This window comes from Lacerta agilis, chromosome 4 (genome assembly GCF_009819535.1).
Source record: "Lacerta agilis isolate rLacAgi1 chromosome 4, rLacAgi1.pri, whole genome shotgun sequence".
Taxonomy (NCBI): Eukaryota; Metazoa; Chordata; class Lepidosauria; order Squamata; family Lacertidae; genus Lacerta; species Lacerta agilis.
Genome location: NC_046315.1, coordinates 7,297,103 through 7,323,999, shown reverse-complemented (window position 1 = coordinate 7,323,999; position 26,897 = coordinate 7,297,103). Strand labels below are relative to the sequence as shown.

General features: G+C 42.7%; 1 protein-coding gene across 6 annotated transcripts in view; it reads right to left on the bottom strand.

Moving 5' to 3' along the window:
• Positions 1 to 26,897, bottom strand: part of FCHSD2 (FCH and double SH3 domains 2) — a 132,280-nt gene that overhangs the window by 67,969 nt on the left and 37,414 nt on the right. For all 6 annotated transcript variants that reach the window (XM_033145973.1, XM_033145971.1, XM_033145972.1 and 3 more), the window contains 4 exons: positions 6,892 to 6,968; positions 4,546 to 4,690; positions 1,344 to 1,477; positions 999 to 1,053 (listed from right to left, as the gene is read on the bottom strand). In XM_033145973.1, coding sequence (XP_033001864.1) covers positions 999 to 1,053; positions 1,344 to 1,477; positions 4,546 to 4,690; positions 6,892 to 6,968 — 411 coding nt within the window. The remainder of the gene's footprint in view (positions 1 to 998; positions 1,054 to 1,343; positions 1,478 to 4,545; positions 4,691 to 6,891; positions 6,969 to 26,897) is intronic.

Here is a 26,897-nt window from a genome sequence, read left to right as displayed (position 1 = left end):
TGTGAAGCAATAAGAGGATGAAGTTTAACAGCCCAGTATATCTTTCTAATGACAGCTGCTGCATTTCTTTATGGACTAGAATCTAATTAGATACACAATTTTGAAATAAAATAAACAGGGTGCAAATATATAATACGACTTGTCATTTATACACTAAGTACTGAGGGCTCAAAACACTTCATGTATGTTCTCTTACTAACAACCCCACAGAGCAGATCACTATCCCCACAATATAAACAAAAGGCTAAGCTTGTGTCATAGTGGGCTATTTAATGTCACTGGTGGAGATTTTAACTGAGAACTTCATTGGGGACAACAATGCATCACGCTACCTCTAAATGGCTCTAGTAAGGAGCATAAATAATATATTTTATGAAGGTTGAATAAGTACTGCATAACAGCAACAGGAATTGCCTGTCACTCCTATACTGTAATCTGGGATGGAATCTGAGTCTTTGCCCCTTTGCCTTCTGCAAATTGTGTATTACAGAATGTTCCCAGTGCAAAAAAAACAACAACACTGTCCTGCCATAATCAGACCAACTGGGCTGGTAAAGTAGCTACAGGAGACACTTTGCTGTACACAATGAGGTAAGCAAAGCAAGACCAAATTAAATATAATCAGGTAAGCAGGCCCAAGTCAAGAGCTCTGCTAAAATCCCACTTGCTAAGCCCAGCAGGTGGGAAGGGTTTGGCACTGACTAGGCGGTATTTCCTCCTCTGGGAAGAGGTCAGAGTTGGACTTGTGGCAGAGATGGAAAAAGTTATCACAGATTATAGACAGCTTATATCTTGATACTGATGAGAAATGCTTAAGAACTTCAAATTCCCGGGTTGTTCTGAAAGGGTTCTTTCTAATGTACTGTTACACCTCCGACTAGAAAACAAGCCCGCCCTAGTCACAGTTTGGCGAGTTTAATGAGGCTCTGCTTTATGGACATTTCTAGCTCACCCTCTAGACCCAATATATCACTAGAATTATATTGTGCAACACTCACCTTTACACTTGCTTTCTGTAAGCTTATCCTTGACTGAAAAAGACTAAGTTTAGACCTGTGACAGAAAGTAAGACAATCGATCAGCAGATGTCTAGAACAGGCATTACATTTAGAAAGCAGCTCATCTGAAGATGCTTATCTTCCCCAATATAGATGTAACACAGACATAGCACTGGAGAAAATGGAGACAACTCTTTCCTAGCAACTGGATTCGATTCTAAAGGTGACCAGCAGAGTGCCTGTTTACAAGCTTGAATTACATCACTAATATTCAAGCAGGATGCATTACATAAAGCTATTTTAAACACATTTAGACGCAGGAACTGTAGACACGTTGTTACATACTTGGCCTCAATGTCGGCCTTTTCACGGACAGCATGAGCCATCTGCTCTGTTTCGAAGTACTTCTTCTTGCCCTTAGCTAAATCTTTGACCGTCTCTTGCAATTCGGCCTGGATTCTGGTCAGCTGGTCCACACACTGAACAAAAAACACACAAAAGAGGAAAAGTTATTATTGCTATCATCATCAAAGTAGAACAGTAGTTACTACTGTATCCCTAATTCAAAAAACAACAACAACAACTTTTCATTCTAATCATATTGACACAGAGTATTCGTATTCTGTACATTCTGGTGCAAGCTGACATTGTCTACTATGGGAACATTGCAGACTGTAACCGCAGCCAGTGCAAACTGTTATACTTGGGAAGATAACGATGGCAAAAAGGTTTAACAGATGCTCAGCACAGAGCAAGTAATTGTGCTGCCAAAGTATTACTCCATGTGAGCGTGGCCATAGGATGCTGTAATGGCCACTGGGATAAATGGTGTGTTGTTTTTTTTAAAGAGCACTGAATTAATACAGAGAAGGTGGTCTATTGATCACTGCCAGCTATAACAGCCAGAAATACGACTCCATTTTCAGGGACCGCACATGCTGGGGGATGAGTTTCTCCATCAAGCATTATTTGAGATCATCCCTGAAGCACCAGGTAGGGCACCGTCTGTGGAGATGGATCATTGGTTCACCTTGGATTCCTGCATATGTGTGACTAGGTTACCTTGCCTCTCAGTAAGTTCACTCCAGAACATAAATCTTCCCAAGGCAAGTTCTCATATAAGAGTTGTCTTTGTGACGTGCTGGTTTTTGAACATTACAGATCCTACAAGGCATGCAATGTGTGTCTTTCAGACAGCAGCTCTCCCTGCATAACACACACACACACATACACAGACAGACACACACACACAAGAAATGTGTGCTTAAGTCACGTTTGGAACTCCAAGAGAGGCATTCAGCTACCATTTGCAGTCTCTCCAGATCTATGACAATGGTCTCCAAATTCCCATTGACATATCTTGGAAAAATTACAACATCAATTTGCAGAATGCAAGCGAAGCAACAAATAGATGCCATTTCTTGTGACCTCACCGTTGTGGATACAGGGAACAAGTACAATAATTAATTTCGGATCTGCTATTTATACAAGAATGTCTTTTGATAAATCGGAAGAGGGGGAGGGCCTAGGAGAGCTATCTACCAGCTTCGGGTGATGTCCCAGTTACAGTCTGTGCCGGTCAAGGATGGCAATATTAACCTTGAGATTGACTACTGCAATGTGCTCTCTGGGGAGTTTTGCTTCAGGGTACTGCAGGGAATGCAGAACTCAGCAGATAGGTTACTACATGGTGCAGCCTACGAGAAGCCTGTCCTCATACAACCACACTGGCTGCCAGGATATTACCAGGCCAGGTTCAAGATGCTGCTATTGAAGCACAAGGTGCTAATTAGCTAGAGGCCTGCTTATCTGATGGAGCACCTTCTCCTGTACCCTTGAGATCTACACATCAGGCCCTCCTGGTTGTTCTGTCACCTGCATGTGAACATCCTGCGGCCTCCTTGCTGTGACACTCAGCCTTTGGCACTTCCCCCCTGAAGCATGACAAGTGCCCATCTCAACTGTGTTCCGACATCTGTTACAGACCTATCTTTCTGTTTTTAGATTTCTCTACTGTGGTCGTTCGCTACCGTTGTTATAGTTCTCTACAGCGCTCGTTTCTCTACTGTGATGTTCCCTGTTGTTGATTTAATATACACTGTCTTAATACATTCCGTAAACCATCCTGGAATTTGATAATTAAGGGCAGCGGGTAAGTATTTTAAACCAACCGACATAAAGAAAGGAGTGGGTAGAGTGAGCCTGCATACAAAAGGCAACTCATACTTCTATATTGGTGCGCAAGGTGCCTAAAACTGACCTGTCCAACACATGTAAATTAAGTGCTGCATTCTTTAAGAAGCTGCTGCACTGGTGCACAAGTACACCTAAGATTTAGGACTAAAACACACCATACACACAAATGCTTTTGGACAAAACCCAGGCAGCTGCTTATTTGGGAGGATGTGACTTGAAGTGAATCAAAGAGGGATGATAAGCTTCTCCCAGTTGCTGCTTTTCAACTGCATTTACGCACACGTGCACAAGTTCAGGACATGATTATTCTTCCAAGCATGCATCTAGAACCGAGCGGAGGCGAGAAGCAGCTTCAGGTGCGATTTGAAGGAGAAAAGCAGGGATTAGGGGAAGAGTTAAATGGTTTCCCCCTGTCACCTCTCCACCGCCCTTTCCCCAAAGCTGTTTTGCCCTATGAGATGCAGTTGAGTTAGCGACACACGGTTTGAACTAAGTTCTATCTTAACACTGACCTGCAACCCATTTACTCAATGCAAAATTAATTGCCACGATGTCACTTTAAAGCCAGCTGAGGATTAGCATCTAAACTGATGAATTGCTACCTTTCACACTGGACATGTTTCAGGTACCCATACATATATTGCTACAAAGCCAGGAAATTGACCCTTCAGCTATTGGATCATTTCTCAAAAAAAAAAAAAAAGAGGAAAGGGGGGCGGGGGAGGAGGAAAAGTAACATTTGCCTCCTTTAATCAGAATAGCCCCCTTTGTGTATTAAGGCACAAGGTTGCCTCTGTACTGATTTTTCTGGCCAGCTGCCTGGGATGCCTTTACAGGATGTGGCTGAATCATCTCGATTTCCGCTACACCCTTAGATCCTTCAATAATTCCTCAAACATTTTTAAAAGGTACCACACCTTAAATTCAAAGCCTACCCCAGTCTAACTGGGAAAAGTTCAAAGCTATCTCCAAAGATGCTTATTTTTCATAGATTATTTTTTTTTGCAGTGGCACGGGGTGTATTTGATTTCATTGAGAAAGCACGCTCTGCTCCCTGTTCTCCCCCAGCTATTTCAGCTAAAATACATGATGGTACTTTGTTGCTTGAGAAAAAAGAAACTCAGTTTTAACTTCAACAGAAAGCATCTGTGTACATCATCTCAAGAGCGGTAGAGTTGAGACAAGCCTCAAGGTCACCTGGCTCAATTGCTAAACCCCTTCGCCTCAGATGAAACGCACTTAACAAAATAACCTTGGTGGGGGGTGCATCTCCCACTCACTCCTCTCTCTCCAAATTCTGCACCCAGGAACACAAACGTTTGAAACATCTGATGAACTGTTAGGACAATACCTTCTTCAGCTGCTGTTCTTTAAAACACTTGACTGCCCTGGCAGGTTCAGAAATTAGGTTCTTGTAATTTTCACAGATATTGAGTCTGGATTGAGCCACTTGCACTGTGCCTTCAAGAAATGATTTCCACACTGGATACATGCTCCTAAAATGCAAAAAGAAAAAAGAAGAGAGAGAGAGAGATAGGAAAGGTTGGTATCACTTGCTTGAGTTAATGGGCTGTTGGAACCATCAAAGGCCTGCTGTGATAAGCTTGCTAGGCAATTTGAGGACAAATCGCTCATCCCCATGCTGCCGCAATTCTGTCTTTGGTGAGGTGTCTTATTCGAGTCTGTGGAATCAGTTTCAGATATTGAGGCCTGACTATGGGGATAAAGCGATTCTGGCTGTCCATCCCATGACTTGCCCTCTTGACCTTTGCCCTTCCTGGCTTATCTGTGAAAGAGTGGGGGAGGAATGAGCAGGTGGATCCAGGGGGTATTTGGCATATTCTTGCATAAAGGTGTGGTCTTTGAAGGAGACAGTGCCCATGGAACCATCTCTGCCCATGAGATCCAGGAGCCTTCATGGTAAAGAGTGCCCATCAGCAGCTTCAGCTGCAGCATCAACTGTGCCTTTTCCTGGACAAATATGTCTATTTTTATATACCCACTACTGTATCTACATCTTATTTTCCTTTTCCCCTGTACTAAAAAGCTGCAACCTTTCCTTACAGGGAAGTTGTTTCAACCCTACGATAATTCTGATTGCTCTTTTCTGAACCTCTCTCAGCTCTGCAATATAGTTTTTGAGATGTGGCAACCAGAACCGAACATAGCAGATTCATTTAAGTACGAACAAGTTAGAGGGATATTATACTTGAACATTATATTGGAGACTTCCAAGTTTTACAGTAATATTCAAACCATCATATGGCTGTCCTAGTTCCTTAAGTAACCATTGCACACCTGGGCCAGGTAATACAGCATTATGGGGAAAACTCTTGATCCACTTTTCTGCAAGTTGCTTCCATGGAGGAAGCTTATGAGAGACAGAAAGGATAGAAAGGTGAAAAAGAATAATGGAGTGTTTCATTCAAGCTGCTCTTTCACATCCACCATCACAAAAGCTTTACTGGTCGACATCTATTTCTTTTCTTTTCTTTCTTGAAGTTGCACTGTTTATTTGGAAACTGGGACACATTTAGCACAACAGCATATGTAAATTTGCTCACCCTTATTTTTTATACTGCCATTCATCTGAGGATCACAGGACAGTTTACAATATAAAAACACAAAAATACATAACATAGTAACCTACAAAACAATACCCTCCTAATTTAAAAGGCCACAGACTGTTAAATTGGCCAAAGGCCTAGGCCAGGGGTCAGCAACCTTTTTCAGCCGTGGGCCGGTTCACCGTCCCTCAGACCATGTGGTGGGCCGGACTATAGTTTGAAAAAAAATATGAATGAATTCCTATGCCCAGAGATGCATTTGAAATAAAAGGACACATACTACTCATGTAAAAACACGCTGATTCCCAGACCATCCGCGGGCCGGCTTGAGAAGGTGATTGGGCCGCATCCGGCCCACGAGCCTTCGGTTGCCTACCCCTGGCCTAGGAGAAAAAGAATGTTTTTGTCTGGCAACTAAAGATATGTAACGAAGGTGCCAAGTGAGCCTCCCAGGGTGGGGGGGTGGGGGTGGGGTGAGCATCCCACAAGCAGGGAGCCAACACAGAAAAGGCCCGTTCTTGTTTTGCTGCCCTCTGGACTTCACCGAGAGCCCTCAAAAAAAAGAGCCTCAGATGATGATCACAGGGTCCAGGTCAGTTCATATGAGGAGAGGCAGCCTTTGAGGTACTGCAGCCCTGAGCCATTTAAGGCTTTCTGGGCCAAAACCAGCACTCTGAATTAGGCCCAGAACTTTATGAGCCATGGAACTTCATAATTTCAATAGCTTCAATTCAAATTTAGCCTCTGACAAAGGGCTCATTCAATGCACAAAAGGTTTTGATCCAGCAGAGACTTGGCTGACAGAATGGGGATGGAGGGGGCAGGAGAGAAGTTCTTCAATTCCTGCCCCACGCCACAGCTCCTCCCACTATTCTGGAGGGTCACAAAAATCTGGAGCAGGTTTTCCAAGGATGCAAGTGTTGCAGGGGGAAGGGGGAATTAGTGAAAGTTGTCCCTGCTTCCACCAGCAGGGGCATCCTTTGCTCCAGAATTCTGCTCTGGGGATGGCTCCTACCCACAGAAACCAAGTTGGGATCCAAGTCCATATACAATACCTGTAAGAAAATAAAGAGCATTTGATCTTATGCACGGAATGCCGTCAGCAATGCATGTGAACTTGCTGAAATTACCTGAAGTCATGTCGATCCTCAGCTTTTATTCCAGGCCACTCTTTCTTTAAGTACTGACTAGCCAATTTCTGAATGCCCTGTTTAAAAGAGAGAGAGAGAGAGGGAGAGAGAGAATTATTTACAAATGAATTTGGACTCTTGGCATTTCTCCAAAATATTAAATGTGGTTTTTCAGGAGGTGTTGAATTCCCTCTATTTGAAATCCCAACAGGACCAGCAACCCAAGACCCATATACACCCTCAAAGAATGGCACAGCATCCCCTCATGGATCACAGCACTGACGGCTACTAAGGTGCTTCACGGTGCACATTCACGACAGGAGTTAAATACTGGTAGCATGAAAGCTTGTGTTGCTGCATTTGTTTCATGAAAAGCCTATGCCCCAAAGTGGCTTGTGTTTATGCCTGTCACTCCCAAGACTGCTTTTTGCTGTCAATTTCAATGAAGTTGGTAACCTTGCAGAGAGATTTTACCTGTGTATTTAACAGTATTTTATTACTATTAGTGATCTGTGTAAAAGAAATCCAACTATTTCAATAAAAGAATTACAGTTTATGTGAAATCCTTTATGCCTTTTAAGGTAGTGTATGGCTATTAGGTAACACAGCTTTTATATAAAGTACTTATGGCTGAAGCAGGAAAAGGTTTCACGTATACACACACCAAAGGCTTGAATGAAGTTAAATTTGGTTGTAGGTTATAACAATTGGTCTGCAAAATATTGTATCCATAAATAATACTTCAATAAGTTTTGCAGAGATTAATTTTTGTGGCTTTGGATTTGTGAATGCAGATTTTAAAATTAATTTAATGAGTGATCATTGAAATTTTTCAGTTTATCCAGGAAGGCTGCTTATAATGGAAATTTGAAGTAAACGTTTAACTTCCCCCTTCTTTGACTCTTTAGTGGTGAATATTATTATCCTGTTTTTTATGCATGGTTGCTTATTCTGACCTTAAGTTCCTTTAAAAACAGTTTTGTTTAGTTTTTCTGATGTTATATTAGGCGACTGTTGAAGACGTTCTGTTGAAATGTGTTTGACTTACATTAAAATATACTGTACAGGACTGGCCTATTAAGGATTTATTACTGGGTTGTTTGTAAATATAGTGTTTATTTTAATGTAATAAAGAATTCTGGATTTTTAAAAATACATTTCCCTCCACAACTCTGTGCCATGGTTGTCTGACCAATTTTTTTAGTGGTTTGTGGGAATGTTGCCAAGGAATTGGGGAGATGACATGGAGCCAATATGGTACAGTAGAAAGACCAAGGGGCTTAGATGTGGCAGACCCCAGAAAATTACTATCACAACTACTGTGGGCATGAATGCAACTGAAGTACTGCGAGACCAATCATGATCTCTTTCAACAGGGTGGAAAAGATCATACTGTATTGTGATTTTACCAATACCCAGCTAATACTGTGCACTACTGAACCTAGATAAAAACTCTGTCATTCGCCCAAATTGTTAAAAGGCCTGCACATTTTTTGAGGTGGTGGGTGGGATTTCACATACGTAGCCATAAATGGCAGCAAAAGCATCTCTCTTCCAGTGAAGACTAGTACAGTGGGTTTGTATTTGCAGTAAATGTATAATATAAGGTCCTCCTTGTTCTGTTCTCAAGGACACTTGCTGCTTCTCCTCTCAAAAGGTCCCCAAGACAAAGACCATCACTGTTTGGCTCCAACTGGGAAATCTACCAATAGTTTAACCTTTGGCACAGTTACATAGAGCATGAGGCTTAGGAGTGCGCTCAGTACTTGCTTGTGGGTCACTTGGCAACCTTTTAATTCAAACAGTCGTGGTTGCAATATTTAAATGAAGGCAAAATCCCATTATTGTACATATGCCAATTAGTCCAACTGTAAAGATTCGGGCTAAAAAATCTGGGGTGGGGGGGGGATTTTATTCCTATCTAGAAATTAAAAGGTGCTGTTGCCTAACCTTTGGACCCCCTAATATTTCAATCTGAGGGTTTGCTCACATAATACTCAGTGGAAGGTAATTTTCAAAGATATATGAGATCCTTGATACTGTATATGCCTGAGTATGTTAATTCGTTGTTTTTAGAATCTTAAATACCTTGTGCTAGATACATATTGCCCTGCAATTCAAATGCTACATGTAGATTTAACCCTTTCCTCCTCATCATGGTCCTGACAAGAATATCCTCCATCCCCACAAATGCTGGAGAATATGTACTGTATCATATTCTTCAGCCGCACTAGCCTAAGTTATGACCAGCATTTCACACAGGCCTGGTTCACACGTAACTACACTAAGCCACTGGTTTATTTAGCCAAAATGTGGTGTGGTTTGTTTAAATGTCCAAATCAAGCCCTACAAACTAATCCTGGTTTCTCTTCTGGAAATAAACTATGATGTGAAGCCACTGTTCACTGTTGGCTTTTGAACCATGGCGTTTTCCAACTATGGTTTGGCATTGGTGTGAAGCCAGCAGCCTCGCTTAACCATGGTGTGCTTGGCTACCTCACTGCAGATGTTGGCAAAACAAAACAAGCTTTGGAGAAACAGTCCATGGCCTGCTTGCTTGCCTGCAAGGCAATTCCTAGATTGTTGAAAAAAGCAAATGGAGAAATTGTAATGGCAGAGCAGCAAGCGGTCACATCATTTGCATTTAGATACTCACATGAATATATAATTAACAAGATGAGACCTGTGAAAAGCCTTTGAAAAATGGAAAGAAGACAGGCAGGATAAAGAGGAGGGTTTTTTTATCCTTTAACACTTTGGTGTGTCCCCCCCCCCAAATAATTCCTCTTTAGACCTGACTCCAGGGATAATTTCTGCAGTTGCAGCCTCTCTGCTTGGGCTAGGGCTCTTCCCCAGCTCATTGGAAGCCATTGTGGGCAAGGACACCTAGGGGCCTAGGGCTCTTTGCCTCCCCCCAATAAAATATTTTAGGGTGCCCTCCCCCAGTTGATGGGCATTACCATTGCACCTTCACTGCGCTCACATGCTCCCCAGCTCCCTTTCCTCTCTCACCCTCTCCACTCTGTTGCCAGGCTTAGGAGCAGGGAGTGATGTCCACATAGGCACAAATGATGTGCATGTGTTTAAACTCAGCTTTTTATTTCTTATCTTGCCCCACCTTTTTTTCTTTTCAATGGACAGATAAAGGTTTTATAAACTCATAGCAGAAGAAATCATGGGTCTCTTCTATACTGGTCATAGGAAAATATATTTGTTCCTCTCCACTGAACAACAACAACATGCATAGTACTCTGATATTATTCTTAAACTTTCACGTAAGATACTATTGCAAAGGAAAAGAGGGAGAGGAAGCTGAAGATCAATGCATCTGTCAAGTAGAAAGTTAAGAGTACCAAAGGCCAGCTCCTCTGAAAATATCCTCCTATGCAATTAGTGAGCTCTCCTATTTCTAGCCTGTGCTTTTATATTCCACCTTTACAGCCTAATAAGGCTAAGCTGAGAGAAGATGAGAAACTAGTGATGAACCTTCCCCACTGTTAAGGAAAAATTATCTGGTCCAGATAATGCATTTTGTTTGATGCAACCAAGCCATCCTCTGACTGGAATTTAAATTGCAGAATGCTCTGCCCTAGCCTAGTTGAGCTGCTTCAGTGCACTTAGCAATTTTATCACAGACAGAAGTACCTGCTGCACCTGTTAAGGACTCCATACCCAGGCCATCTTTAAATATATTCAGAGATCACTTAACCCCACTGCAGAATACAAAAGAGCATGGCCATATAGGTTTTTATTGTTGTCCTCCTGTAGCACCAACACCCATATTCTTTCTGGTTTTCCTCCCTGCATTTGCATGCTCTGGCAAAATGGGAAACAGTTCCGAACTATTTAATGTTTCAAATGGTTAAACCTTATCCACAAAAATTTCCCATTTCCCAGAATTAAAGAAAACCTGGTGGAATTTGCAGGGGAGAATATGGAAAAGCAAGGTTTGCCAACTTTCGGACAAGCGTCTGCTCTTGTGTCTTTAGCTGAAGCTATTAGTTGATAATAATGCCATTAAAAGATTCACCTGGTGATTTTCACAGAACAATTTGTTGTTAAAAGGCACAGAAATAGACCAGGCTGCCTGCTCTAGTCAATTGACAATCTTGAATTATATGGTGGTCAAATTGTTCAAAGAAGTGAGCATCACGTCAGAGCTATAGTGAACACTCTCAAGGGCAAATGCAGGGCACTGGCAATATTCTAAGCCCTAAGCTTTCTCCAAAACTCTCTAGGCAAGTTTTAAAAATAAAAAGTAGATATTTTATTGTCTTTTCCTTTCTAGGACTAAATCCTTCCAAGGCAACTCACAACCGATTAAAAACATACAATTCATTTATTTTACAGATTAAAGGTAAAGGTAAAGGGACCCCTGACTGTTAGGTCTAGTCACGTAAAACTCTGGGGTTGTGGCGCTCATCTCGCTTTACTGGCTGAGGGAGTCGGCGTTTGTCCATAGACAGTCTTTCCAGGTCATATGGCCAGCATGACTAAGCCGCTTCTGGCAAAGCCAGAGCAGCACACGGAAATGCTGTTTACCTTCCCGCCAGAGTGGTACCTATTTATCTACTTGCACTTTGACATGCTTTCGAACTGCTAGGTTGGCAGGAGCAGGGACTGAGCAACGGGAGCTCACCCCATCGCGGGGATTTGAACCACCAACCTTCTGATCGGCAAGCCCTAGGCTCTGTGGTTTAGAACACAGCACCACCTGCATCCCACATTTTACAGATTACAAACAATAAAACAACTTTTAAATGTCAACATTCCATAGAAAGCTCCAAAATGTGCTTGGGGTGCACATCATCCCAAAATATGAGAACTGCAAACAGATCATGAAGAGAAAGAGATGCTTACTGAACATTATCCAATTTACAGCTAGCAATTCTGATATAATAAGCACAACCAAATTGCTGGTTAGCAGTTCCTTTTCCAAATCCACCTTAATGCATTTTGTAAAAATGTTCTTGTTCTAGGTGAGTGAATTTACATGTATATTTATAGCCACTACATAATTTTGTAGTTATTCATCAAAGTCTTAACTAATTTTTCTTTTAAGGGGCTATTTTATAAAGCTGCCTATCACAAAAATTTTGGGCTGATGTCCACTAGATACTGTAAATGTGAATTTCAAATCCACCACCACTTTGCAAATACTATGCAAGAAGCTGGAAATATGCTTCTTTCAATGCCTTCTTTCTACTGAAGTAACAATATTCTACATTCCAAGATAAAACTTCAAGAAATGTTTTCTCTCTCTCCAAACACTACAATACTGTTTCCTCCATTATGAGTTACTAATGGATATTTAAAAAACCTTGCAAATAACTGCAGATGCTATTGCAACAGAGTAACTACTACAGTATGAACTCATGCAACAGTATGAAATCCTGCACCACAAAAAACCATACAATTATCTGTACAATTGGTTAGAGGTTTCATTGTTTTGAAGGAATAGTAAAGTACTTGTGCTTCATAAGCGTTCTCTCTGATTTATATACAGTACATTATAAAATATAATAATAACAACAAACTTTACACACACACACACACACACACACACACAAAGCAAAGCACTGATGCTTAGCTGTGAATTCCTTTGCATGTAGCTGTACGGCTGTGAGCATGCGTCACTAACAAGGATTGAAGGCAAAGGTTATGCCAGGAATCTTAGCTTTCTGCCAAAAGTAAATTTGTATGCAGGTGAACATGCAATCCCCACTGAAGTGGGGCAGTGCAAGAACTAGAGGTGTCTTGTGTGCTAAGGCTGCCACCCCTGACACTGACACAGCTGTTTAATTAGATGGGGTCGGGGAATGTGCTTGAAGCAGCAGTATCACCAGACTGCTCCACTCGATGCACTGCTCCACTCGATGCACTGCTACTGCCAGGAACAGGCTTACTGTACAGCCAAACTCTTAAGAGAGCCTCTCAAGTCTGGACCCTGGAGTTCTCCTACAGAGGTTCCAGCCATACCTGCTGTTGCCAAGGGAAGCACTCCTGTCACAGCCTTTTATGATTTCAAGCTTATCTTCCCAGGCTCCCCGCCATTTCTCTGCAAGTAGGACCAAGGTAGGTAATGAAAGGAAAGGGTTACGGGGTGGTGGTAGAAGGAAAGGAACTGGAGCTCCAACGATCTCACTTAAGAAGTTCGCGGGCTGGCCCTTTTGTTTTATGCGCACATAGAGAACGATAGAGCTGGAAGGAAGCCCAGGGGTCATTTAGTCCAACCCCTTGCGGATGCAAGAATCACAGCTAAGGAATCCCTGGCAAATGGCCACCCAAGCTCCGTTTAAAGACCTCCAGGGAAGGCGAGTCCACCAACTTCCAAGGAAGTCCATTCATAGCTGCACCTGGGTTCAAAAGGGATGGTACCACATGAAGCCACTCTCAGTTTGTGAATGCCAGGGGCAGAATTGGTGAGAGAGTTGTACTGTTGCTCTACCCAATCCAGCCATGCGGGCAGTTCTTTTAAAAACACAAACAAGTCCAAATATGGGTTATGAAAATGGAACAGGTGAACCATGCTGTGGTTCCAAATGCAATTATTTCTTTTATTAAAGCATATGAAGGGGGGAGTTAGCTTTGATGGTAGTGTGAGGAAAACAAGCCCCTCTCCAGGGGGGCAGCGGGAAGGTCATTGAACAAGACTTGGAAAATAGCCATGCTGTCAACTACTATAAATCTGATACATTTGGCCTTGCGCCTTCCACGGGGAAACCTTTTAAAGTTTATTATAAAGTGCTCCAGATCTCTCACATAACATTTACAGTGCAAAATAAAGAAGTTTTTTTTTCATACTTCTTTTCCGGATATCCTTTTCTGCAACACACTGCTTCTATAATAGCCATAAACAAATATAAAAGTGGGTGGATTTTTTTTTTTTTTGCTTTGTCTTCTCTTTGCATTGTATTAAATGAGGGTATTGCTGCAACTGTGTGTGCTGTTCCAAAGTCCAGTGATAAATACCTATCATGAAATGCTGAACACTTTGCCGTATCACACAGTACATACAAGCTAGCCAAATTAATGGTTATTTCTTGGTTTGGTTAACAGTACCCTTGACTGGATGGGACGTGGGTGGCGCTGTGGGTTAAACCACAGAGCCTAGGGCTTGCCGATCAGAAGGTCGGTGGTTCGAATCCCCGCAACGGGGTGCGCTCCCATTGCTCGGTCCCTGCTCCTGCCAACCTAGCAGTTTGAAAGCACGCCAGAGTGCAAGTAGATAAATAGGTACTGCTCCGGCGGGAAGGTAAATGGCGTTTCCGTGAGCTGCTCTAGTTCACCAGAAGCGGCTTAGTCATGCTGGCCATATGACCCGGAAGCTGTACGCCAGCTCCCTCGGCCAGTAAAGCGAGATGAGCACCGCAACCCCAGAGTCGTCCACGACTGGACCTAACGATCAGGGGTCCCTTTACCTTTACCCTGGACTGGTCCAGGGGAGCTCTGATCTCTATGTGCTACATGCATGTGGGGCCCCATTCTCCCACAACAGGTTTAGTGTAGCAACAGAGACACAGGTTACCAAGTCCCTGGTTCAAATAGCACCTCAACCATGAACAGAGAGTGACTTTAGGACGGTGAGCCACTGTCTCAGTGCCAGCCTCTCATCAACAATAATACTCCTGGGCTTGAACTTTCTCAGGAAGGAGGAACTGAGGCAAGGAGTGGTGACAAGAGATGAAGTTCTAGGCTTTGCTGGCAAATTAAAACCTGGGTCTGGGTGGCAACCACAGAAGAGTTCTCAAAGTCCTAAAATGTGAAAATGGTGATCTTTAAAAAAATAATAAAGGGGGGGGGAGTAACTTGTCTTTAAGATCACCTTCTGGACCAGAGGACTGGAAAGTGGGCATTGTAATACCCTTCTGAAAAAGGGACCCAGAGGGCATCCAAGAAACTACCAGCTGGTTATCTTAATGTCTGCTCCAGGAAAATGGGTGGAAAGCATGATTAAGGATGGACCCAGGAAGCAAATGGAAGAATGTGCCTTGCCAAGGCAGAAACAGCATGGCTTCTGCAAGGGTAATTCTGGCCTCTGTAATCTTTTAGGGTTTCTTTGAGAGTGTCAGCAAGCATGCAAATGGAGGCAATCCAATCAGCACTGTCTAGAGTCCTTTCATTGATGGAGTGACATGGCGCAAAGTGAAAATGGACTATGCCAGATCACAACAGGCAAGGTAGTAGATACAAAGGAAACTGTGGCAGGTGTTGGCTAGAACTCCCCAAAGAGAGCTGTTGTCTTCTGAAAGCTGGCTAGTCTGGACCTGCAGTTAATCCCACTCCAGCTAAGGGCCATTGCCCAATTTTGCAGTCCCTGGCTCTTAGCGTGCAAGGGCAAGGAACACGCCAGGGGGCGCCCTCCACATCTAGGGACTCTGGTAAAGTCACATCTTCTGGCCTGGATGGAACCTGCAGCAGACGACTACAGGTCCCCAGGCAATGCCAGATGGGAAACTGAGGCCAGACAGAGAACATGACACACGTTGAGTATTACCGGGTAATCCCTAATCAAGTCATCAGTCCCTTTACTTTTCCACACTTTTCAACTGCCTCAGAATTCATCCTTCCTCCAGGCACCTCAGAACCCCCACCCGGATGAGAATGGAAGTCTATTCTGTCTTAAATTAAATTCTAGTTTAAATTAAATGAAAACTACTTTACCACCAAAAAAGGGGGAAAGATTAAGTGCAGTTTCCCAGAAGGATGTGTCAGGATCAGGGGACTGAGCTGTGGTGAGGGAGACTTTGTTGAGAATATTGAATCATTCCTTCTTCCATCCTATTCAGCTGAGCTCCCACCCTTTAGATGGCTCAACCACTTCTGCCTTCAGAGAAGACTTGCTGCTAGCCTGTGAAAGGAACCTTTAGCTTCTGTTTTTCATCAGCATGGTATTTTACATTTCTTTTTAACACTGACTTTCCTAGCTTTCTTTTCTGCCAGCCTTCTTGCTTGGCTGATGTTTGCTGGTCATCCTTTCATAGAAAGTCTCTCAAATCCTCCAAAACAACCCATTTAGATCATGGGTAGGCAAACTAAGGCCCAGGGGCCGGATCCGGCCCAATCGCTTTCTAAATCCGGCCCGTAGACAGTCTGGGAATCAGTGTGTTTTTACATGAGTAGAATGTGTCCTTTTATTTAACATGCATCTCTGGGTTGTTTGAGGGACATACAAATTCGTTCACCCCCCCCCCCAAAATACAGTCCAGCCCCCCACAAGGTCTGAGGGACAGTGGACCGGCCGCCTGCTGAAAAAGTTTGCTGACCCCTGCTTTAATAATAATAATAATAATAATAATAATAATAATAATAATAATAATAATAAATTTTTATTTATACCCCGCCCTTCCCTGCCAAACCGGGCTCAGGGCAGCTAACACCAATAAAATCACAACAAAAACATAAAACAATTCATTAAAATACAGATTAAAATACAATTTAAAATTAAATCTAAACTGCAGCCTCATTTTTAAGTAGCCCACCAATCAATGGATCATTTGCTGTGACATACATTGCCCCCCCTTTTAAAGGAGCAAGTAAAAAGGGGGAAGTATATTGATTTGAAGTCCAACTGCAGATACAGGTATTGTTGAGCAACTACATAGGAAACGGAAGAAGAATGTGAGCCTAATGCTACAAAAAGCAGCTTTCTCCTTTTGGTACTCCATGCTTTATAGGTTGGTAGCTGCTCAGTGTGGGGATTCAGGACATTAGAAAGCATCAGAACCATCTTTGATGTGGATGCCCATCAAATCATCCTAGAACCATTGCCAGGGAAAGGATGGTTCCTCCTCACACTGGGGGAGAACTGATATCCTAACACCCAGCCTCTCATGCCATACCTTAAAGTGGTCATATCACAAATCAATACTATGTGGAAAGGGTGTGTGTGTTAACCAAGCCAACATATTACCAAAAAGATGGTGGTATTCAGGTAGTAAAGGCGGACACCTTGTCATTTTGCCAGATGTTTATATGCTTGTTTTGGGTATACCCAATTGGAGCTTTACACAGGATTAGCTGGAGTTTGTGCTTAACCATTGGTGTAAGATTTTCACTTATTTCTTGACTCTGATATTTAACATACTGACTCCTTCTTATTTGTGCTTTTTCTAATCTGTGCTCTTTCTAGACAAATATGTCTAAGCAACGGTGTGAAGGCATCTCATACACCCCCTAAAACCCAAGTGTTTCTCCCCCAATTCCACTGAAACAAATTTAAAATGTATTTAAAGGCTCCCTTAAAAGCTCCCTTCATCTCACACATGATTAGAGGACATGCTTATAAAAACACACTGTAACAGCTTAAGTATTTGAGCTATGTCAGTATAAAGCGAGAGTTGAGCAACTTTAAAAAGATTCCTTTTAAAAGAGCTGTGGCCAATGCAACCCTGAGGTTCTCTTAAAATAGAAAATGCCTCCTTTGTTTTTCCTACATTACTGAATACCTGATAGACTTGTAATCACTGCAGATGTGTTTGCATTCCAGTTCCAAAGGTAACGAGCTTTAACACCCCAGGATATAGAATTGTTAGGTGTCAAAATACTGGCAGAGGAAAAATGTGTCTGAAAATATTTATCATTTCAAGTTGCAAAGTCAGCAGCACTCTGCTCTAACTGCAAAAACAAATCAAAATACGGTAACTTACATTTTACTCACATACTGAACTGACCATAAGGTGCTTTTTAAGAAAGCTGACCTTACAATTAAATGGCATAAAAAGCAACAGCTGAAAGGGTGATACCACCAAGCTTTCCACAAGTGCAACACCCTGCTCTAACCGTGGATTTCCTTACTTTATTTTTTCCATATGGATGTCAAATTTAACCCATCAGTGTTGGGCTATCTACTTCATCGCCTAACCAAGTTTGCATTATTTTGAAAGTACTTAGGTACTTTTTGTTTAAGATGTCTAGAAAACAATGCTTCCAAACTCTAGTTTTTTAAAATAATTTTTTATTAAAGTTTTCGAATATACATTTCTACCATTAAATATCCACATTCATCTACTTCCCTTCTTCCCCTTCCATGTTTTTTTAATGTTCCCATAATTTCTGCATATACTGAAAAAACCCCATTTAATTTCCCTCAATCCTGCTAGCATTTTCACTTGTTTACAATTATTTTCCAAATATTCCACAAAGATTTTCCACTCCTCTTCATATACTTGATCTTCTTGCTCTCTTAATCTGCTTGTTAGGCCTGCTAACTCTGCATACTGTATAATTTTAAGTTGCCATTCCTCCTTCTTAGGGACCCCTCTCACCCTCCATTTTTCGGCTAACAAAATCCGAGCTGCTGTAGTTGCATACATAAATAAGTTTTTCTGACTCCTGGGTACCTCTGTCTGCACCATTCCTAAAAGGAATGCCTCTGGTTTGGGGTGGAATGTTCTTTAAAACATTGTTTTCATCTCATTGCGTATCGTTTCCCAATATTCTTTGACTATTCTGCATGCCCACCACATATGCCAAAATGTTCCTTCTACTTCTTTGCATTTCCAACGCACATCAGATTCAGATTTATACTTCTTTGCTAATCTGCTCGGAGTTAAATACCACCTATATATCATTTTCATTCTCTTCGGATTGCATAAATCTTTCGCCTTTTACAAAATCTAGTTTTACAGCAGAACACACTTGCACAGCTTAAGCTTGCATTCTGAAAACAGGCACATTCATGGCTGCTATTGGAAATATTGGCTTGCTCTGTGCTTGGCGTTTGGTTTAATAACAGAAGCAAGCCTAAAAGACAACTAAACCAGGGATTATGAATATGTTTATATTTTGTACCCGTCCTTCACCCTAAGGTCCCAGGGTAGGTAACCTTCAGGCCCAAGGGCCACATTACACATCTTTCTGGGTTACCTTGGCCCCTGCCATCCCTCTGTAGCCCAGAATAGGAGAGCAAGCTGCATCGCTTCTTACCTGACACGGCCCCCTCCCATCAAGAACCAAGAGGGCTAAAGTCTAATCTGGGGTGGCAGAGTCAAAGAACAGTCATGTGCTCACTCACCTTAAAGGACACTTCTCCCATTCAAAAACGAGAGATTATCTCAAGGCCTCTGGGGTAAATTTCATTTTGTAAAGAAAAAGAGTGCCTCCTGGATTGAAACCAGCATGCATACATGTACACGGCTTCTACTTTTAGAATCCTGGCATAGTTTTTAATCTGATGGTCCTTGGCTAAACCAACTGTGATAGCTCTACTGGTTGAGCATGAGGCTCTTAACCTCAGGGTCATGGGTTCAAGCGCAACGTTAGGAAAAAGATTCTTGCATTGCTGGGGGTTGGACTAGATGACCCTTGGAGTCCCTTCCAACTCTACAGTTTTATGATTATATGATTATATGAACTGTAAGCGTACTGAGTCTGGGAGAACAGGATCTTCCTGGAAAAGCTGCTGGGGAGAGAGGGTAATATCATCATGACAGAGGTGGGAGAAATTCAGCCATCCAGGCTCAGGAAATTAGTCATTCCTCATGCAAAACATCAGGAAATGTCAGATTTTTAGATATCATGAAAATCTCTTATGTCTTCAGGGTACTCAAGGGAGACATACTCATTGACCGCTTTCAGATTTTTCTAGTCCCTGAATGTGTGCACGCCAGGTAGACAGGTTTTTAGCTTTTGGGGAAGTAATCTAACAATTTGTAACCGTTTCCGGAATAGAATATTGAGGTTATTCCACTGTGGCAAATAAACTAGGAGTCTTGTGCCACCTTAAAGACAAACATAGATATTACGTATTCACTTATGTGCCAGCCAGTCCCCAGTTGTCATTGTTTACTTAACTATATCTATTTTTAAAACTTGCATCTTACTTCCCCCCCACAAAAAACCCTCAAAAGCGCCTTGCAACAATACAAGATACAAAATAAATTCACAAAAATTATTAAACCACACCAGAAAGTACCGCCTTCATAAAAGCAGAAGCATTCCTAAAGCAACACAGAGCAACTCTCAAATCTCAAAAAATGGAAACAACCAAAACATATGTACCATAAGAGAAGAGAAGTTCTTCTGCTGAAGAAATTCCTAAATAAAATGCTTGTACAGTGGCAAGACGAATGCCTCGCACAACGAAAAACTTGCAAAACGAAAGGGTTTTGCGAGTTTTTAGTTGACTCGCGAGACGAATTCGTCTATGCCTGTTTTTCGCAAGACGAATTCGTCTGGCGAGGTACCACTGTAAGCCGGCTTACCTTTTCGCTGTGGTCGGGAGGGGTGTTGTCCGCGTCCGCCATTTTGGATCGACTGTGCATGTCTGCGCATGTCCAGACATGCGCAGTCGATCCAAAATGGCAGACGCGGACAACATCCCTCCCGACCGCAGCGAAAAGGTAAGCCCTCCTGGAGCCGCGCGGCGCCGCGTTGCCGGGCGGGAGGGGGCCGATGTCGGGCACGATCCCATGGCCCCCTCCCTCCCTCCCGGAGCTGCGGCGCCGTGTTTTAAGACTGAAGCGAGCGAACAGCAGCGCAGCTGTTCGCTCACTGCAGTCTTAAAACGCGGCTTGGCTTGGCTCTCTCAGTAATATTTTCCCCTGCCTGCCAAAAGTGTGCCATCCTGATCATTGTCAGGTCCAGTATGCAACTCTTTGGCCTGAATCCTAGTATAATACAAAGACCCCCTATATTTTTATCTGCTGCATCTCTAACGACCACAGCTTGGATGCTCTATTATTCCAGGCCAGAAAAAGGACAAAAATCTATATCCCAGAAAGAGATGTTATATTGAAACATTCATGAAGCAATCTTATCGGAAAAAGTGGCATTAAGTGGGAGACATTGTACCATTTGTAGTAACCATGTCAAACAATTGCTTATGCTACTGCAAACCCTTCATTATCCAAGTACAAAAGGCAGCTCTTAAAAAGCTGCCTTATCATAAAAGTGTACTAACCTGAGACACATCAATGCATAATCGGTCTGCAATTACATCAGGAAGCGGTGACAAAAAACATCATGCATCAGACAACTTTTGTGTCCTTTCAAGAGCTTCTCAAATATACTTTCTAATGAAGTCAGTTCATAGTCAGGAAGTCAGCTATCGAGTGTAATCTAGTGACATGAATTAATTCGTACATACTGGGTGTTATGTGTGCATGTACATGTACACATAAAAAGGTAAAGGGACCCCTGACCGTTAGGTCCAGTTGTGTCCGACTCTGGGGTTGCGGCGCTTATCTCGCTCTATAGGCCGAGGGAGCCAGGGTTTGTCTGCAGACAGCTTCCAGGTCATGTGGCCAGCATGACTAAGCCACTTCTGGCGAACCAGAGCAGCGCATGGAAACGCCGTTTACCTTCCTGCCGGAGCGGTACCTATTTATCTACTTCGAACTGCTAGGTGGGCAGGAGCAGGGACCGAGCAACGGGAGCTCACCCCATTGCGGGGATTTGAAACGCCAACCTTCTGATCGCCAAGCCCTAGGCTCTGTGGTTTAACCCACAGCACCACTCATGTCCCTTATTACATTTTATCTATCTACACATTTATTACATTTAATCTATGTACACATAGATAAAAGTATATTGATGCGAGAGAAACGGATGGCTAGAAATATTATAGTATACCTCTTTAAATATAAACAGTCCTTGTATTTGGATTTCAACTTGATGTCTTAATATAGTTTGGCAATAAGTAATGCAGTTATTCAGCTTCGAAGATCAGCAGCATTTTATCATTCTTAAGAGGGTTAATGACTAAACCAAACAGGGGCTACATAGAAAGGTCAGAATGATGCGGTGGAAATCCATACAGCCAAATGGTATAGTTTCTATTTTAATGTGCCCCCCACAGTAAACAAAACAAAACACACACACAGCACAAGCAACTAACATTAAATATTAAAGGTAAAGGTAAAGGGACCCCTGACCATCAGGTCCAGTCGTGTCCGACTCTGGGGTTGCGGCGCTCATCTCGCTCTATAGGCCGAGGGAGCCGGCGTTTGTCCATAGACAGCTTCCGGGTCATGTGGCCAGCATGACAAAGCTGCTTCTGGCGAACCAGGGCAGCGCACGGAAACGCCGTTTACCTTCCCGCTGGAGCGGTCCCTATTTATCTACTTGCACTTTGACATGCTTTCGAACTGCTAGGTGGGCAGGAGCTGGGACCGAGCAACGGGAGCTCACCCCGTGGCAGGGATTCGAACTGCCGACCTTCTGATCAGCAAGCCCTAGGCTCAGTGGTTTAACCCACAGCGCCACCTGGGTCCCTCAATAGATTACATTTTATAAAGAGGTACAAACGGATCTAGCTTCATAAGCCCACTTTCTTAGCCAAATAAGCACCTGGGGAACATTACACATGCCTCTTACAATGAGGTTAAAATAAATAAATAAATGGATGCATTTACCGGGTAGTAGGTATTTTTTATTTCTATTTGCTAAATAGAAATTATATTCATATCCAGCATTTTCTGAGGTTACAGAATTACTTCCTGCAATGAAGTATCAGTGAAGTTTATCATCTTCCATAATTGGTTACCAGCAACTTTCTCTTTTCCCATTTTCTATTATTATTATTATTATTATTATTATTATTATTATTATTAAATTGCTCTGCATAGGTGAACTGGCCCATTAGTGAATCCTGGACAACACTTAATTTATAGAAAACATTTTGAAGTTTGGAGGGGTTTCTTCTCTCCCCCCCCCCACAATTCCCACACCCCTAATTAATATTCATAAGGATAATTTCACAAAGGCAGTTATAAAACTATGTCAGAGAGGACCTTCAAAATATCATTGTGCTAGCACAGAAGTAGGAAATTCCTTCGCTCCCTTGAAAGGGGGGATTAAAAACCCAACACAGGCATTTACTGAGTGATTAGTTTTATAATATTTTAATCAAGTTATTCATTACGCAGAAATAACACTGTGGAAACAGAGATAAATGTTGCACAAAGGCTAAGTTCATTTGTTCTGGACAGGTGGCCAGTCTGCTCCTCCACACTGGCACCCAGAGCCCGCCCACAATAGTACTAAAGACGATTATGCAAATATTCCCTGCTGTTTTCCCAGGAATGGGAGAAGGGGTCCATGTGGAAAGAGCGATTGTTTCCCAGTCATGTGGAAAAACAAACCAGGATTTCCCTCTCTGCCTGTTCCCCAAAGGGGAGGAAAGGAGCGAGGGAGCGGAAGAGAGCGTGCAGGCCTGCCTGCGGACATGTGTGTGCCGAAGTGTAAGAGGGCAAAATTAACTTACTTGCAACTCACTCCCCAAGTTCCCCTTTCTCCTGCTGTTCTACAGCAGCATGGTGGCACAATCGGAAAGAGAGGTGGGCCACAGAGGGAGAGGGAGCGAGATCAAAACAGAAGATGTGCTACCTCTAGAAGACATGTTAACACAGGTCAAAAGCGGTGCTGAAGCTGCAGGAAACAAATTCTGCTATACATCTCGAAAGCTCTGTTTCATGATTATCAAGAGCATTTCCAAAGATTTTATATAATTTATGAACCCCTATATAAATATTTATGGCATATGCTTAGTGATGCAAAAATATAAATGTGTACAATGTTATCTCCTGTCGGGTAATTACAGTGGTGTGTAGGTTTATTTGTGGAGGCTGGCTGGGCAGGGGGTTGGAGAATTTTCCTTTGGTTCATTTCAACTCCTCCCTTACTTGCCTTCCTTTCAGAATTACAATTTTGCCAAGCCTCTATGAGTATTGTATACCAGTGTCTGTCAGGCCACATGTGAAGAGCAACAAGAACTGACAGGATGCAAATCAGGGTGGATAAAAATCAATGATTTTTTTTTTAAAAAATTTTTTTTAAAAATCAGATTTTTTAAATTTAAATCGGATTTTTTTAAAAAAAAATAAAATGCTTTATTTAAGCAAGAATTAGTCTTTATGTAGAAAACAGTGATTTAAATCAAGCCTTACTGACTAGTGATTTAAATCATGATTTATATCAGTTTGATTTAAATCATATTTTCAACAGGCATATATATCCTAGAACAGAGGTGGGGAACCTCAGACCTAGATGTGCCCCTCCAGGCCCCTCCATAACAGTTCTTGGGGGGGGGTGTCTCCCCAGGCCACAAGCCTCACAAGTCCTGCTCTGCACTGTCACTGGTGACTGGGAGCAGCTGCCGGGACAATATAACATTGGTCCTGAAAGACCTACACTGGCTCCCAGTACATTTTCGAGCACAATTCAATGGGTTGGTGGTGACTTTTAAAGCCCTAAATGGCCTCGGCCCAGTAAACCTGAAGGAGCGTCTCTACCCCCATCGTCCAGCCCGCACAATGAGATCCAGCAGTGAGAATCTCCCTCTCTGTAAGAAGTGAAGCTACAGGGAATCAGGCAGAGGGCCTTCTCAGTGGTGGCGCCCGCCCTGTGGAACACCGTCCCATCAGATGTCAAGGAGATGAGTAACTATATGACCTTTAGAAGACATCTGAAGGCAGCCCTGTATAAGGGCATGTTTTATTATGTTTTTATATATGTTGGAAGCTGCCCAGAGTAGCTGGGGCAACCCAGTCAGGTGGGGGAGGTATGAAGGAGGAGGCGGCGGCATCTAGATCAAGGGAAGTAATATTACCACTGTATTCCACTCTGGTCAGACCTCGCTTGTAATACTGTGTCCAGTTCTAGGCACCACAGTTCAAGAAGGATACTGACAAGCTGGAATGTGTCCAGGAGAGGGCAACCAAAATGGTCAAAGACCTGGAAACGATGCCTAATGAGGAACGGCTTAGGGAGCTGGGTATGTTTAGCCTGGAGAAGAGAAGGTTAAGGGGTGATATGATATATTCAAATATATAAAAGGATGTCATATAGAGGAGGGTGAAAGGTTGTTTTCTGCTGCTCCAGAGAAGCGGACACGGAGCAATGGATTCAAACTACAAGAAAGAAGATTCCACCTAAACATTAGGAAGAACTTCCTGACAGTGAGAGCTGTTCAACAGTGGAATTTGCTACCAAGGAGTGTGGTGGAGTCTCCTTCTTTGGAGGTCTTTAAGCAGAGGCTTGACAGCCACCTGTCAGGAATGCTTTGATGGTGTTTCCTGCTTGGCAGGGGGTTGGACTGGATGGCCCTTGTGGTCTCTTCCAACTCTATGATTCTATGAGGAGGAGGAGGAGGAGGAGGAGGAGGAGGAGGAGGAGGAGGAACTTTTGCCTGGCTTGGCATGTGTCATTGAACAGTGATTATGTTTCCACCTCGCTTGGATATACCGGTATGTGTGCATGCACATGGCATATCTGAATGACACAGCCCTCTGACATTTTGCAGTGGCAGGAGTGTTGCCAGATGTACAAAGGCAGAAGTCACATCCATTGCTTTCTCCAGTTTTACCTGTGGCCCAACCCACCAAAGGCATTCAGCCCTCTGAAAATTTTTCTATGAGGGAATATGACCCTTAGGCTGACAAAGGCTCCCCACCTTGCCCACAGGACCTAGACACAAAAGAGTTTTGCAGATTCAACCTACCCTCAAGCCTACCAATTCCAACTGTAACGTATTCCGCATTAATTTGGGGAACCCAAGTCAGTCATCACCAATAAAAGGTGTACACTCAAATGTAAAACTTCCTATGTTCTTGAGGAGTCTCTGGACTTGCATTCTCAACAAGAAGTATATAATGCTGTCCAGGAAACCAGATACCCTGGGGTATTGTTTGAGCACACAAGCACAAAATAATTTGGCAAAATAAATAAATAAATAAAAGGAACCAATAAACCCATGTTCAAAATGACAAACTGAAGTGCCTAGAGAACACATTGGTCAATAAAAGTTAAATAAGGAGGTTGAATGAAATCTTTTGCTGCTTATGGCATGTTGATTTTTAATATGATGAATTACTGGTCAGCAGTAACAAGCAGCTCTTTACAAGTGCTCTTTAATTTCCTGAATTTCCAGTAAATGATGACAAAACTGAAGCTATGATAATCATTGGCCGAGAGCCAATTCTGAAGGATCTCACTCAAGGACAGTGTAAAAATTTAAGTACCTTTGGCTGATATATATGCAGCCCTCTCACTAAGAACAGACTACAATGCCAGTCATCATCAGGTGCAGAAATGTGGGACTTTTAGATTTCAATAGCGAACAGCCCCACACACCAGATCAAACATTCCACACACAGGTCCAACTGCCCCTCCCCAGTACAGAATTAGTTGCTCAATTATTCGGATTCTAGCCAATATTAAACAAATTAAACAAAAAAGCCTATCTTGAATAAAGAAGAAAAAATCTTTTTCTGATACCTATATCCAAAGTTATGAGACTTTCCTGCCTCTGCTCCAGAGAGTTCCATAACTCTTTGGAATAGATTTGGGGCACACGCAAGAGACCGAAGGGAAAACTGTTCCACGCATGGGTAGATATAAATGACTATCACCCACAAATTCTAAATACCAAGCTTAGCAGACAAGATTTAACACGGTTCATATAGTTCATACTGGAAAATAGCAAAACTGTTCATTTTCAAAATTCCGATGCAAACAGAATTCCACAGCACTGACATTAAATGGAATTTCAACTCAAAATCTTTTGAAGGTGGAGAGCACGATTCATTAAAAAACCGTGTTCTCTGAAAACTCAACTCCCCCAAGATCTTTGGATATAGTGGGGTTATGTTGGGAAGTACAGCTGACCACCTGCCTTCCTGACCCATGGCAACTTCGACTTCTTGGAGCTAGCCAAAGGGTTGGTCCTGGGAGTGAGTGATGCTTCACTGGAGGAGACAGAGGTACTGTGTCATCTGTCTTGAAGGAGGTGGTGGCAGGTCCCCTCTTTAAGATGATTTCTCTGAACCCAGAAATGCCAAATATCCTCTTAGCACAGGTGGTGGTAGCCCAGCTTCAGGCATGTATGAAGGAAACAGATTGTCTGAAACTGTTTCAGTCTGACTTCATGCCCAGTCATTGCACAGGAAAACCCCTGTTCACCCAAGGGGGAGGGGGACTGTTCAGCTCCATGGAAGTTCATCTGTTGCGTCCTGTAGGCTACGGTCTTGCCCTCTATGCTATTCTACATCTACCAGAAACCACTG